The 15,387-nt window shown below is 39.1% G+C and overlaps 1 protein-coding gene across 1 annotated transcript in view; it reads left to right on the forward strand.

Moving 5' to 3' along the window:
• The window catches only part of Nsun2 (NOP2/Sun RNA methyltransferase 2), a 33,208-nt gene that overhangs the window by 2,023 nt on the left and 15,798 nt on the right, over positions 1–15,387 (forward strand). Inside the window, exons 4-9 of the mRNA XM_046430363.2 lie at positions 2,352–2,457; positions 5,166–5,237; positions 6,034–6,118; positions 7,472–7,664; positions 8,047–8,121; positions 9,233–9,363. Of these exons, the coding sequence (XP_046286319.1) occupies positions 2,352–2,457; positions 5,166–5,237; positions 6,034–6,118; positions 7,472–7,664; positions 8,047–8,121; positions 9,233–9,363 (662 nt within the window). The remainder of the gene's footprint in view (positions 1–2,351; positions 2,458–5,165; positions 5,238–6,033; positions 6,119–7,471; positions 7,665–8,046; positions 8,122–9,232; positions 9,364–15,387) is intronic.

The following is a 15,387-nucleotide window of genomic DNA, read 5'->3' on the forward strand; positions in this document are numbered from 1 at the left end:
GTTATTGGGATTACTGGCAAGTACCACTGTGCCTGGCTTTAGTAATCATATACTGGCGTCAGGTTTCATTAGTCATGGAGTTTAGCTTTGCTTGCTTTTCTTTCTCTAGCCATTTGGATTTTCAGTGTTGGTAACACAGATATGCATAGCACATACGTTTTGAATGAATGTGGAATGGTCACATACTAAAACATACGTGCAGCCAAGATCAAAATGAAATATCACCATCATAGAGTACATTTCTGCAATACAAAAATCAATGTTTTTTATTTTTGTTACAAATTTTAGTCAGATTTTCAGTTAAAAATTGAAGAGTATAGTGCAGGTAGATGACTCAGATTTTGGACTGCTGTTGGTGGTCACTAATGTCAGTGGAAAACAAAGATTTTTTCAGCTGCCATGGTTATGGCTTTGCTTAGTAAGGTGGCCTTCATGGTATCCAGTTTTTCTCCTCTTGAAGATTTCTCTTCCCTTGATTTGAAAATGTGATTGATGGTAATGACTCTTATGCATTTCTTCAAATGGAGACTGGCGTTTTTAGTTGTGCATGGATTTGCCACTTCATAGAATCAACTGAAAACATTTGTTCCTTAAGCCTCTGTCTAGGAGTGCAGGTATGGGGTAGAGGAGGTTTTGAAGATAACAGCATTTTTGTCTTATCTTGGCAGTTAGGTTGGTTAAGCTTGCCTCCATAGGGACGGGTGTGTTCTCGGGGCCAGTCATTGTGGTCATTTTCTGCTGCAGGTTCCAACAAACTGAGAAACCATGGGTTGTAAATAAGTTTTGCTGTTTTTTATTGTTCTCTGCAAGCCACAGTCAAACTTGTTTTTTTCAGCTCTTTTGACATTCAACAGCCCCTTTCTCACTTTGTTGAATGAACATCATATATAGGAAAAGGCAGTTCCGATGCCTCCAAGAAAGGCACTGTGCTTGTCTGTAGTTGAGTGAGAGTCATTCTGTCTCCCAAACGGTGTTTTGAATTTTAAGGCCTAAGTTTGTTTCTCTCAACATATCAGTTTCAAATTAGTCACATGTATTTATGTTTGCCAGATGTTTCGTTTTCATTTTTTTGGTTGCTGCTCTGACTGCAGTTTGATGTACAGAACCATTGTGACCCTGCATTGTTAAATTGAGCACATTATTATTACACCTCAGACTCAGAGCCACAGTGAGATTTATTGCCACATGACATGTTGTGCATGGCTTGATATTAGATTGAGTGTGGTACTTACTGTGTCATAGCATACTCTTTGGGTAGTTGTAGATTAGGGGCTAGGTGCAGGTCAAATTTAAAAAGCATATCTTTTCTTATCAGTGATGTCATTATTTATATAAAGTACAGATATATTCACAGAATTGGCAGGAGATGCTTTATTCTTAGATCGGTGTGATTTACAGTGAACCTAGGAATTTAAATTAATGCCTTGTTGCGGGGGTTGGTGAAAAAAATGGTTTTTGGTATATTAAACATTTTAGCACATTATTTTGTTTTCTAAATAATAAAAATCAATTCATAATAGCTAGGCTATGGAACCAATCTAGGTGTTCCTCAATAGATGAATGGATAAAGAAAATGTGGTATATATATTTAATGGAATATTACTTAGCTGTAAAGAAGAGTGAAATTATGGTATTTACCAGTAAATGGTTGGAGTTGGAAAATATCATGCTAAGCAAAATAAGCCAGTCCCACAAAACCAAAGGCCAAATGTTTTCTCTAATATGCGGATGCTAATTTACAATAATGTGGGGGACACTAGAGAAGAATAGCATTACCTTAGATTAGATGGAGGGAAATGAGGGGAGGGAAGGGAATGTGGGGGTAGGAATGATAGTAGAATGAAGCATTATGTTATTTACTTTATGTGTATATGTGACTTCATGACCAATATGATTCTACAACATGTACACTCAGAAAAGTGAGAAATTATATCCCATCTATGTACGATACGTCAAAGTACATAAATGCCTTCTACTGTCATGTATAACTAACTAAAACAAATTTTAAGAAAATTGAAAAGAAAATCATATTTTTAAAAAGACCTAATCAGGGCTGGGGATGTAGCTCAGAGGTAGAGAATTTACCATTGTAATTTTATAGTAACATACACATGTTTCTCACACCACCCACAGTGCACCACTTTCTTACAAGGCTGTGGTCTCCTTAAACACTCCTCATGCCCAATGACATTAGTGAGTGTTCCCAAGTGCATTTGAGAGAGCAGATGGATGTGCATGAGCAAGTAAAACCAACGGGGATCGTCCTTTGGCCTGTGGTCTGTAGAAGAAAGCGGTTGTCAGGAAAGCACGTCAGTGTGTAGTCCACAGCTGTTTACTTTCTTTTCATTCAGGTATCCTGAAGAACTTGCCTGGCACACAAATTTAAGTCGGAAAATCTTGAGAAAATCTCCACAGTTGGAAAGGTTTCATCAGTTCCTGGTTAGCGAAACCGAATCTGTAAGTAGGTCTCTCTGGATTGTTGGTTTCCTTAAAGCATTCAGTGCAGAAATGTATCATGGTCAGATTTGTATTGTGCTTGTCACTGGGAGCCATGGGTAGATAGTGCGCACTGTAAGGACACCCATAAGTGTGTGCCCAGCTTTGGTTTCTGACCTTTCCCCTAACGTGGATTTTGTTGATTATGAAATTTAGTAAGGATGTGAGTCAAAGGTGTCATTTTGATCTATTGCCTCCTCTTGTGGATTTGTACAACTTGGACAAAGGTAGTATCACGTATGAGACCACTGCTTAATCCACTCCCAGCACCTTCTACTTTCCTGTTGTAGACGTAAAATAATAGGTTTTGGGGGCCATATTAGTAGAGTATAGGGTTTATTTTATTTTTTGTACCAGGAATTGAATCCAGGGATGCGTAAACACTCGGCCACATCCCCAGCCCTTTTTATGTTTTTAATTTTGAAACAGGGTCTTGCGAAGTTGCTGAGGCTGGCTTTGAACTAGTGATCCTTTTGCCTCAGCCTCTCAAATTCCTGGGATTACACGTGTGTACCATCACATCTGACAAATGTGTGACAAAAGGATTTTTTTAAAAAAAACCTGTTTTTTGTTAAAAAGTAAGACTTGATCTCAGTGTTAATCATTTCTATTGTCTCTTCCCACACAGAGCTCCTATACCTTTGCCAGAAAGTATAAACACCTGGGTATATCTTTGGTTCTCAAGAGATGTTCTTCTCAGTTTTTTTGCTGCTGCACATTTCCTTCAACTCAGTTCACTTAATGACTGATTTTCTTAAGAATCAACTTACCCCAATAGAATAGTTTTCCCTCATGCAGTAGTTAAATGAGTACCCGTATAGTTGGCATAAACTTTGCTATTTCCTTTTTATTGGTTTGAAATTTCTTAGTTTCACATGTAAAGTCAGGGCCCAGGTTTCCTCTTTTCCAGTGTACTTCTTTTTGACCAGTTCAGCGTGCGTGCATCACCAGGTTATGTTTCTTTCTTTTTCACTATGAGCTTATGGAAATATTGTGCTTTCCAAGTCTCTTCCCTGAAGCCTTAAACAATTGGGATGCCACTCACCTCGTTCAGTTCTTACTTCTACTTGATTCTTAGCCATTTTCTACTAATGTGACCTTTCTGTACACTGTTAAACTGGACTTACGTTTGCCTGGCTTTTCCTCCCGGGTATTCCTTCCTGAATATTAACGAAGACTAAGTGCTGCTACATACACCTTCATCAGCTTTTTTTTTTTTTTTTTTTTTTTTTTTTTTAAGAGAGAGAGAGAGAATTTTTTAAATATTTATTTTTTTTAGTTTTCGGCTGGCACAACATCTTTGTTTGTATGTGGTGCTGAGGATCGAACCCAGGCCGCACGCATGTCAGGCGAGCGCACTACCGCTTGAGCCACATCCCCAGCCCCCTTCATCAGCTTTTAATCTAGAGGGTAAATCCAGTAAGGATAAGCAAAACTGTTATGAAACAGTTGCACACTGTTCAGGTGTGCACTGAACAGGTGAATAGAGCAGAAGCTTTGTCGGGATCACTGTGTTACATGGGGTAAGTTTTGAACTGCCAGGTTTTGGCAGCTCTGGGAGGTGGAGGAGATGGGAAGTCAGCGTGGCAACTGGTAAGGATCCTGTTGAGTGTTCTGATCAGGAGCCAGTGTGATGAGAGCTCTCAAAATAAACATTGGTACCCTCTAGGATACTCAGAGCTGGCTGCAGAACCTCTTCAGGGTGTTTGTGATTCAGGTGACTAAGTGCTGGATGTCTGTAGTCAAGGGCCTGATGTCCCCATTCTACTTAATGCTTTATTTGAAAACTTGGATAGAAACAGAAGGCAGACTTATCAGAACTCCAGAGTAACCCAAAAGCTTGGCATCAGTGTGTCTAGTGAGTAAATCAAGATTCAGAGAGTCTCCACAGACTCACTGCTGGTCATAAACCAGGAGGTGAAAGCTGCAGGTACAAGCTAAGAGTAGGCTCTGACTGATGGATTCCTGGGTGGAAGGTGAGTGGTGGCTGCTGGCCTGCAGTCCAGGCCAGAGGCAGGAGTCGTGTGCAGCAGGCGCCGCCTGCAGCTGGCAGAGCTTCCAGGCTGTTCGTCTGTGGTGGAGGCAGTGCTGACCTACAAGCAGCAGGACTGTATCTGAACATCATCCACCTGTCACATGCCCCCTTGAGAAGGTGTGAGGACTGCAGTTAGTGAGGAGTTTTGGATATCAGTTGTCCAAAGAATGAAGAGGAGAGCAGTGACTTTGAAAGGCAGTTGTGAGGAATAGAAAATTGACATGGATGGTTACTGAAAATAGCAGGATCAAAAAATAGAGGTTAGACTTTAGTCAAGAAGGAAGACTTGCCTGACAGAATGTTCTGTCCTGTGCAAAGTCGGTGCTTGCAGTATTGCATAGCAGGTCCACCTTTGAGAGCTGCTCAGCCAACCCCCTTGTGCTTTCTGAAGAAGAGGAGTTGGGCTGTAATAAAATTTAGTATTACACCTGAATTTCTAATATTCATTCTTAATTAGCCATCAGTAGCAACTTATCTACAAGTATAAAAATCTGTTCTCATTTAATATCCTGTGTAATGGTGTAATTTCTTTTCTGTGTAAAATTGCATGATCTTTTCCTGTTGCATTTGGTACAATGCCCAGTGTTGAAACTCTTGCCATTTTTATCATGGTTGCTGATTTTTCTCCCTCAAGGGAAACATCAGCCGACAGGAAGCCGTCAGCATGATCCCACCGCTGCTGCTTAACGTTCAGCCACATCATAAGGTATGTACCTGAACAGATGGGGCCAGTAGCTCATCGCGTTGTCATGCCTGTTTGTTTTGTTGAAAATATGTAATCTTATTTTTTTTTCCACTTTGGATAGAGAATGGCATGTATTTTAGGTTTTTTATACTTTTAAGTCCTATTTAATTTGCACAAGTCAGATGACTGTTTTCCCCCTTTTAAAAATTTAGTAAGTACTGTAAGACTGAGGAATGCTCGAGAAGTAGAAGCTAGTATCAGAGTAGCGCTAGTACCCCTTTATTTACTATACAGATTATCTTCAGTGATCTTGATTAGTCAAGTCACATTGAAAATCACAGTGAGCTCATATGCCAAACATTGTCCAGTACTCTTGGTATAAATTAATTCCTTTTATCACCCACACAATCCTGTGAAGGAAGATGCCGTCACTATCTGTTTTCCCAGATGAAGCAAAGAAAGGAGGAAGAAACCAAGTAGTCTGGCCCAGGGTTACAGAGACAAGTGATTGGGCTGAGGTTTGAGTCTAGGGTGTTCTCTGCTCTAGTGATTCTTGCTGTTCATCTTTAATTAATTGCTTTCATTGGTTTCTGGTGCCATTCTGTTCCTGTCTGGAATTGGTGGGGGGATGGTAGTCAGGCATTAGCTATTATGGGATTTCTATAAGTGACATAGGATATGCTGTAGATTCATTCCATTAAAAAAGTGTATTCTTGAATTAGAAATCAAAATACTAGAATAACGAAATTTGTTTTAAATTTAATGTAAAATATTTGATTTTTTTGAAATCAACCATAATTTTCTTGCTTTTCAACAGATCTTAGATATGTGTGCAGCACCTGGATCAAAGACCACGCAGTTGATTGAAATGCTGCATGCTGACATGAGTGTTCCCTTTCCAGGTACTCCCTGGGCTTGTTTAGAAGGGGTAGGAGCTATCTTGGTTCATAGCTGAGGAAGAGACCTAGCATTGCCTGCTTGCTGGGCCTTGAAATCTTTCGGACACACAGATGAGTTTTCTATTAAGCGAAGGTGGAGCTGAGCATTTTTGAACAGTGTCCTCAAGAGTTCGCAATCCCACATTCATGATTTGGAGGGTCCTTTTTTTTAGGATTGTATGAGTTTTCTTTAAGAGCAATAGTGTCTTTGGTTAGGCCTATGTCGTTTGAAATTTCAGTGGTACCATTCCCCCGTTGTCTGTTGACTCACGTCATGTGGGTGGCTGTGAGGTGTGGTCAGAGCTGCTGCCAGGCTCTCTAGGTACAGATACTCCACTTTTTATTGACAAGTTGTGTGGCAGTTTTAGACATCACATTTGAAACTGAATGTCAGGGCTCACCTTGCAGGAGTACTGTAAGACTGAGGAATGCTCGAGAAGTGGAAGCTGGTATCAGAGTAGCGCTAGTACCCCTTTACCAGGGTTCTTTAAAGAAGCACAAGACAGAATACTTTCCATAGAGCTTGTTAAGCCACCTTAGTCTCTGGCTCCGTCCTTTTGAGACAACTGCTCCAGTTTGGTTTACTGCATATATATGGTGTTTTCTTAAGCCTTCTTATATTGTTCAGAGGTTTTTTTGTTAAGAAGTCTTATTTACTTCACTGATTTTGTTTTCTCCAAATCAGTCATAAAGAGCCTTGGTTGTACCGGTAGGAGCAGTTTCTCCTCTTTGTATTATTGATGTTTTGCATTTCATATTTTAAACAATGATCCTGATGATAAATGTTATTGAGCATATTTGTCCTTTTGCTGGAGGCATGAGAGGAATCAGATATGAGCAGAGGCAGCTTGCAATAAACTTCCAGGCAGTGTTTCTTAGCTTGGTTGACCAGTTGGGTGCCTCAGGACAGTTTATGCATTCAAATGTTAATACCCTACTCCAGGAGCCCATTCGTCCATCTATCAAAGCCCTGTGCAATATTTTAACCCCTGATGGGTGGTTCCTTTACTTCTCTCCTCATCTTCCTTTGTAATTAATAGTTGCTTATCACAGAAAAGACATTGTTGGCATAGTAATTGGTACAAAGAGAATAATTTTTGAACAAATTAATCTTGAGAGTTTGAAATTTCATGGGTCCATAAAATCCATGCAGAACCACTTGGCTTCTTTTTTGGGACCCCTTAAATGCTGTTAGAAAGTCTTGACCTCAGGTCTTAGGTTGACACATCGCTGCCTCTCGCTTGCCAACAGTGTGTTTCAGTGAATAATTCAACTTCTGCTGTATCTCACATGACAACTGCAGTTTTATGTTCGCAGAGGGATTTGTGATTGCTAATGATGTGGACAACAAACGCTGCTATCTGCTTGTTCATCAAGCCAAAAGGTTGAGCAGTCCCTGCATCATGGTGGTCAACCATGACGCATCCAGCATACCTAGACTCACCATAGATGTGGATGGAAGGAAAGAGGTTCTCTTCTATGACCGGGTTCTGTGTGATGTCCCTTGTAGGTAGGTATGTTATTAAGAGGGCAGAAAGCCCATATTTAAAAGTCCAAACAAATCCCGAATACTTCTTCTAAGCTTTTCATTTAAGGGTTATCCAACCTGTGTTTCTCCCAGATGGAAGCAAGGAAATTGCTCTAGGAGTTGAATGAGGTTTCTTGTTCTAGTCTGTTACTTCCTTTTTGGATTAAAAATTGAAGTATAATGCTATTAGAGTGTCCCTAAAACAGACATGGAAAGTTGGTTGTGCTGATAAGAACGCAGATTGTTTTCTAATTGGTTTTCGTAGTAATGCCTGTTGTGTTAACCATCTTGAGTATACATGCCATTACACTTCAGTCATTGATTAATCTGTGCAGTATCAAGCTCTCAAATATCTTCTTTCCAGCGGAGATGGCACTATGAGGAAAAACATTGATGTTTGGAAGAAGTGGACCACCTTAAACAGCTTGCAGCTGCATGGGTTAGTAAGCTGGTACCTAGTTGCCCTCAGTGACATGTGAAATGATGTGGCTGAGCACCCAGGACTTGAGTACAGAGTTCAGCTTTGGCAAGTGAGATTTGATGCTGCCTCTTGAGAGTTTGCTTATGTGTCAGAAGTTGGGCTTATTTAAAACTTTTCAAGGTTAGCAGAAAGTTGTGTGTATTTCAGATACACGTGTATTAAAGAACATTTTTATAACATTTTTCCAGAACATTTCAAACATGCGTTTTTCCTTGAATGACATTTTCCATCTTCGTGGTCTTCCCATCTTTTTTCTCTGTTTTGTTTTTTCATGTTGAGTTATTAGTTTGCTTAATGTTCTGACATTTTAGAAATAGAAAAATACTTAACTTGGAAAAAATCTTAAGTAAAAAGTTAATTTCAAACTGAAATGATAACTCGGTGTTCTACATAGGGATTTTTAAATACCTGTTTTAAACAGCTTAGATTGTACTTTTAACATGAAAAATCACACATTTTTAAACAGAACTGTGGATGATCTAATGAAAATTCACCACAAATGACTTTAATAGGTAGTTTTGTTTCTCTACCAAATACTTATTGGCATTTTGTGTGTGTGTGAAATGGAAGCAAGCATTTGGATAAGAGTCAATGAAAGGACAGTTTCTACATTGAAAAAGCACGTATTTCTTCAAATGTGGAGGCTTTTAAATAATGAAATTCACCTGTTATTTTCAATTCCAGTATTAGCTTTGTCTTTGCTTACTGACATGGTAGGAAAGGTTAATAAAATAGAAAAAACATAAATAGGTGCCCCCCTTTTTTTTTTGACCAACAAAAACAGCACATGTAAGTTTATACTGATAAACTTAAAAAGTTCTTTATTTGGAGGGGAGGATTGTTTGCTTTTTGGTTTCTTTTTTTTTTTTTTTTTTTGTGATGCTGCAGATGGAACCCAGGGCCTCATGCATGCTAGGCAAGTGCTGTACACTTGAGCTTCACCCCCAGCCCCTTTTTAAAATTATAACTATGCCGTAAAAATCTATAACTGACATAGTAAATGTGTGCTTACAATATCTGTGCCCTGTGGGTATATTCAGTCTTATGGTGACCTGATGTCAACCTTTAGCTTACAGCTACGGATTGCCACCCGAGGAGCTGAGCAGCTGGCAGAGGGTGGGAGGATGGTGTACTCAACATGCTCGCTGAACCCCATCGAGGATGAAGCAGTCATAGCCTCTCTGTTGGAGAAAAGTGAAGGTACGTAATTGAGGTTTTTTTTGTTTTTTTTGCTACGGTTTATGTTCTGTAGATCTCTTCCTGGGCATTTGTTTATATCTGTAACCTATAACCAGGACTCCTAAAGTGACGTGTTTCAGTTAAAACACTTCCTTAATGAATTTGTCATATGTTGTGAAATATGGGACTTCAAAACAAGCAGCTTTTCTCATTTTTGTGTAAATTGGAAAATTGTTAGATCCTAACCAAACTGATTTATTTTTTAAAAATTTTATTGTGTTGACATACACAGAACATAAAGTTTGTCATATTCACCATTTGTAAGTGCATGTTATTGTGCGGCCATGTCCACCATTATCTCTAGAATTCTTCATCTTGCAAAGCCAACTCTGGGCCCGTTAGCATGGCCCCTCTCTCACCCTAGCAGCCACCGTTCTGATTTCTGTCTGTGGCAGTTTTTCTGCTCTGGCTACCTCATAGAAATAGAGTCATATGTTTGTCTTTCTGTAGCTGAATTCTGTACCTTACAGAGCACCCAATGTGCCACAGTCTGGCTGGGCACAAATGCCGCAGTCTGGCTGGGCACACAATCACGAGCCACCACACAGCTTGTAGATTCAAACAGCAACTCTTTATTCCCGAACTCACACCAGCCGTCTACAATCATGTTCTGGGGAAATCCACGTTCTCTGCCCAAATCCACATCCACTGGGCTTGTATCTCCCAAAAAATACTGTCTGAATCCCATGAGAACTCAAGGGGAACTCAGGCACCAGGATACGCCCTATTCCCAGCAGGAATAATCTTAAACCCTAAACCTGGAACCTAAACCGGGAACGCCCTAATTCGCACTGGTCCTTGAGCAGGGTCACCTACATACAATGTCACTGCAAAATGTCCTATTTCCACGAGTCCTTCCACTAAGCAACATGGGGTACGCTGGCAAGGAAATTGTCATACCTACTTGGCTAATGGCTCCCAGCATCTCCCCCCTTCTGATTAATTAAACAACAAGCAATGTGGCTTAAGGACCGTGCCTGGTATGTTGTCCAATTCAACATATGGTTCTTACCCGTCATGGGAAAAACTGACCTTTAGGCGTCAGCCTCCTGTCTTAGGTTGATACCACTGCAATTGGATCATACCCGTCACTGACTACCGGTCCAGCATATAGCCATTGGCCCCCAAATTTTAGACCATCACTAGCAGAAGGGAGGAGGATACAGAAATGCCACGACACCAAGCCAATTGACGGCTCCTTGGGAAAAATTGCATCACTGGTGACACCATCAGCAAAGATATGTCAGCACTACCACAATTAACATGGGGTGCGCTGGCAAGGAAATAAAAATTGCATCACTAGTGACACCATCAGCAAAGATATGCCATCATTACCACAATTCGCTGCACCAAACGATAGTTACATAGTCCAGGCAAGTTCTGCAAGCAGTTCAAAGCAGAGGAATCTATCAATATGTCCATTTCCTCCCAAAATCCGTTTCCTCCCAAAGTAAGTTGACTCCTTGATTGAGCATTACTTGTTGAGTTATATTCATTGATGCATCAGTTTATACAGCTTACTGTGATAGCTATCATAGAAGCTGTAGTTTGGTTTTATCTTTGTCTTCACCGGCACTGGGATGAAGATAGGAATTCTGGCAATGATGCTAAAAAGACATTATCCTGAAAAGAATTATTAAATATAATGAAAAGGAAAGGTGAAAGTAAACAAACAGATCTGTTAACCTACTTTAAAAACAATCCTTAACAGCTGTTTACCTAATTTAAATTAAACCATTTAAATCACGTGAATAAAAAAAATAATAATAATTCGGATCCATTTTTTCATTAGCGCTCCTCATAAGAAATATGGACATACGCACATACAGACATACAACACAAAACACAAATGTGCACACAAACGTACAACACATAAGAAAATAGTAAAGGCCTTGTACCTTTACCTAGGTGAAATCTCCATTGCAATGTTTAAAAACTCCACAGTCAAAAAATAAAACTGATCAGAAAAACATTAACCTAGGTTTGTATGAGCTCAAAAAATAAAAATAGAACCTTATGATGTGGAAAAATCCAATAATAAAATAGCTATTGAAAAAAGCATCCTGGTTAATCACTGTCGCAGATGTAAGAATGGCCAAGCTGGAGTTCTGGATATCAGCTGTTATAGATTTGAGTCAAATCATCTTCTTTTCGATCTGTAGAAATTGTTTTACTTAATCTCTCTGGAATCCAAATTGGCTGCTGTTCTCCCTGTGGAAAAACACAAACAGACCCCCAACTCCAGACAATCACTGGGTCAGGACCTTTCCATTGTCTTGTTAGAATATGTTTCCAAAGTACTTTAGGCTTATGTACATTTTTTGGATACATATGCCTTTCCGCAGCACTAAGTCCTGATGAATCCAAATTTAAAAAGTTTAGAGTAAAAAGCGTTATTTTAAGTTTATCTTTGGGGGATATATACCCCCTTCCAATTCCCTCTTTTTGCTTTAATAGGTACGTTTTAATAATTTGATGAGCTCTTTCAACTATGCCTTGTCCCTGTGGATTGTATGGGATTCCTGTTATATGAGTAATACCAAATGATGAGCAAAATTGTTTAAAAGAGGTAGAGGTATAGCCAGGACCATTATCGGTTTTTAACTGTTTAGGAACGCCCACAGTGGCAAAGTTTTGTAAGCAATGAGCTATAACATCTTTAGTTTTTTCTCCGGCATGAAGGGAGCCCATCAAAAATCCAGAAGTCGACTGTAACGTGTAAATATTTTAATTTTCCAAATTCTGGCAAGTGTGTGACGTCCATCTGCCAAATATGGTTAGGTATCAGTCCTCTAGGATTGACTCCAAGATTAACTTGTGGTAAAAATGTCACACAATTTTGACATTGTTTTATTATATGTCTGGCTTGTTCCTTAGTTATTTTAAAACGCTTTTGTAAAGTATTAGCATTAACATGAAACCTTTTATGAAAATTTGTAGCTTCTTCAAATGTAGAGAAAATATGTATGTCATGTGTAGTTTTATCTGCTAAATCATTGCCTAAACTAAGGGCTCCAGGCAATCCTGTATGTGCCCTAATATGCCCTATAAAGAATGGATCTTTTCTGTCCCAGATTAGACTTTGTATAGTGGAAAACAAAGAGAAAACAGTAGAAGGTGAAATCCTACCAGCATCTTCAAGAGATACTATAGCATTAACTACATACTGACTATCAGAAAATAAATACAGAATCTTTAAACATCAAAAAAGCTTGTAAAACTGCATTAAGCTCTACCTTTTGAGCTGATTGTTTGGGTACTAAAAATGTAAAAGTTTGATCAGGGGTAACTACTGCTGCTGTATCATTATTTGACCCATCAGTGAATATATTTGGAGCATTCATGATAGGTGTTTTTCTTGTCATTTTAGGAAAAACTACAGGATGCTTAGACCAAAAAGACAACAAAGGATTAGATGGTAAATGATTATCAAATGAAACATTAGATTTACACATGATTATTGCCCAAGTATTTAACTCATTAGCTAACTCATCAATTTGATCCATAGTATATGGAGTAATAATTTTATTGGGAGAAATTCCAAACACTCCCTTTGCTGCTCTTATTCCTTTGAGTATTAATTGTCCTACAGCCTCAGGATACCTAGTAAGAATAGTGTTAGGAGAATAAGATAAATGTATCCACAATAATGGACCTTCTTGCCAAAATACTCCTGTAGGAATATTTTTTGTTGGTAGTACAATAAATAATAAAGGCAAACATATCAATTCTATCCAAATGTATATTTTCCATATATGTTTCAATAATTTTTAATGCCTTTCTTGCTTTAGGAGTTAACATGCGGGGTGAATTTGGATCTGATGGACCTTTTAGAATATCAAATAAAGGTCCCAACTCTCCTGTTGGTATACCTAGATAAGGCCTTATCCAATTTATGTCTCCCAATAACTTTTGAAAGTCATTAAGTGATTTGAGTTGATCTACTCGTATTTGAATTTTTGGTGGACGGACCATGGTTGAGGATAATAGAACTCCTAAATAATTAATTGGAAAATTTAATTGTACTTTATCTATTGCTATCTCTAGATTATAATTCTTTAATTAGTTTGTAAGTGTGGCATAACATTCCAGCAATATGTTTTTATCTTTATGTGCCAATAATACATGATCCATATAGTGAAATACTTGTAGTTCAGGATTTTGATTTCTAAGTGGCTGGATTGCTTTGTTAACATATATTTGACACATAGTTGGACTGTTAGCCATCCCTTGAGGGAGTACTTTCCATTCATATCTCTGATCAGAACCTTCATGATTTAATGCAGGGATAGTAAATGCAAAACGTGGACTATCCTTGGGATGAATTGGAATTGAAAAAAACAATCTTTAATATCTATAGCTAAAACATGCCAAGTTTTTGGCAAAGCAGACAATTGAGGAATCCCTGATTGAGCAGGTCCCATAATAACCATCTCATTATTAATGGCTCTTAAATCTTGCAATAATCTCCATTTACCAGATTTCTTTTTGATGACAAAAATGGGAGTATTATGGGGAGATACAGAAGGTTGTATATGTCCTTCTGCTAATTGTTGTTTGACCAGGTCATGGGCTGCTTGTATCTTTTCTTTAGTCAGGGGCCACTGAGGAACCCATACTGGTCTTTCTGATTTCCAAGTAATTTTGATTGTCTCAGTGGCCCTTTCTGAAAATCCAACCCATGTCTGTCTGTTCCTTGATCTATTTGTATTGGTGCTGCTATACCTTGCCCTTGTTTTCCTAATCTTTTTTCTTTCCTAAAGCCTTGTCTAGCCCTAGTAGTGGGCGCATTAGGATTGATGTTATTTGTTAACGTCAAACCTAATTGATCTAGGACATCTCGTCCCCATAAATTTATAGGAAGATGATCCAATACATATGGCTGTATAGTTCCTTCACATCCTTCAGGATCCTTCCAATCTAATATCATAGAACTTCTATGGGGATTAGTCGCCACTCCTAGGCCACGAAGCGTTTGAGTGGCTTGTTGTAATGGCCAATGTTTTGGCCATTCTTGACGAGATATGATGCTAAGGTCAGCTCCTGTGTCCAGTAGCCCATTAAACTCATGACCTTGAATATTTAGTTTTAGCATTGGGCGAGAATCTAAATTTAAAGACAACATAGCCCAATCTACACCTGTGGAGCCTAATCCCCTGGAACCTCTTTCTACACTATGACTATGAAATTTATTATGTAGGCTGGGTATTATTAACAACTGTGCTATTCTATCTCCAGGTGAAATTACTGATACACCTCTTGGAGAACTAGCTATAATTTTTATTTCACCTACATAATCGGGATCAATTACCCCAGGACTTATCGTAAGTCCTCTTAATGTAGATGAACTACGTCCCAATAATAAGCCTACTGTTCCTTGGGGAAGAGGTCCTTTTACTCCTGTGGGAATGATTTGAACTCCCATCTCTGGAGTTAATACTGCTCTGGCAGAGGCGCAGATGTCCAACCCTGCGCTCCCTCGGGTTTGTCTGATGAGGGATTTAATGGACAATGTGTCCTGGGCACTACCCTGATGGTGTTGCTGGGTTCCTCCACTGCCCCATATATTTCTGGTTGTGGGCCCCGGAGCATTGGGCCCCCCTGTCCGTTTTTTGGCAATGGAGCCTGATGCCTTTCTCCACAATATCGTGGATAAATACCTGGTCTTTGTCCGTTTTTTGATAAGGGAGTACCCTCTATGGTGGTTTGAGAACGGCATTCATTAGCCCAATGTCTCCCTCTACGGCATCGTGGGCAAATACCCGGTATTCTATTCCTTTGATACCTACTTTTGTTAAACCCTCCTCCTATGGGGCAATTCCTTTTAAAATGTCCTGTTTGTTCACAATCATAGCATGTTTTTGGCCTGGCATCTAAAGCCTGTTGTACTGCAGCTGCCAAGACTTGCCCTTGTTCATTAATATCTCTACATAATTTAATATATGTGTTTAAATCTTCATGTCTCCATGGTCTAATAACCTCTCT

Source organism: Marmota monax, unplaced genomic scaffold (genome assembly GCF_021218885.2).
Source record: "Marmota monax isolate L192 unplaced genomic scaffold, Marmota_monax_Labrador192_F-V1.1 WCK01_AAM20220418_F8-fsc00082, whole genome shotgun sequence".
Lineage (NCBI taxonomy): Eukaryota > Metazoa > Chordata > Mammalia > Rodentia > Sciuridae > Marmota > Marmota monax.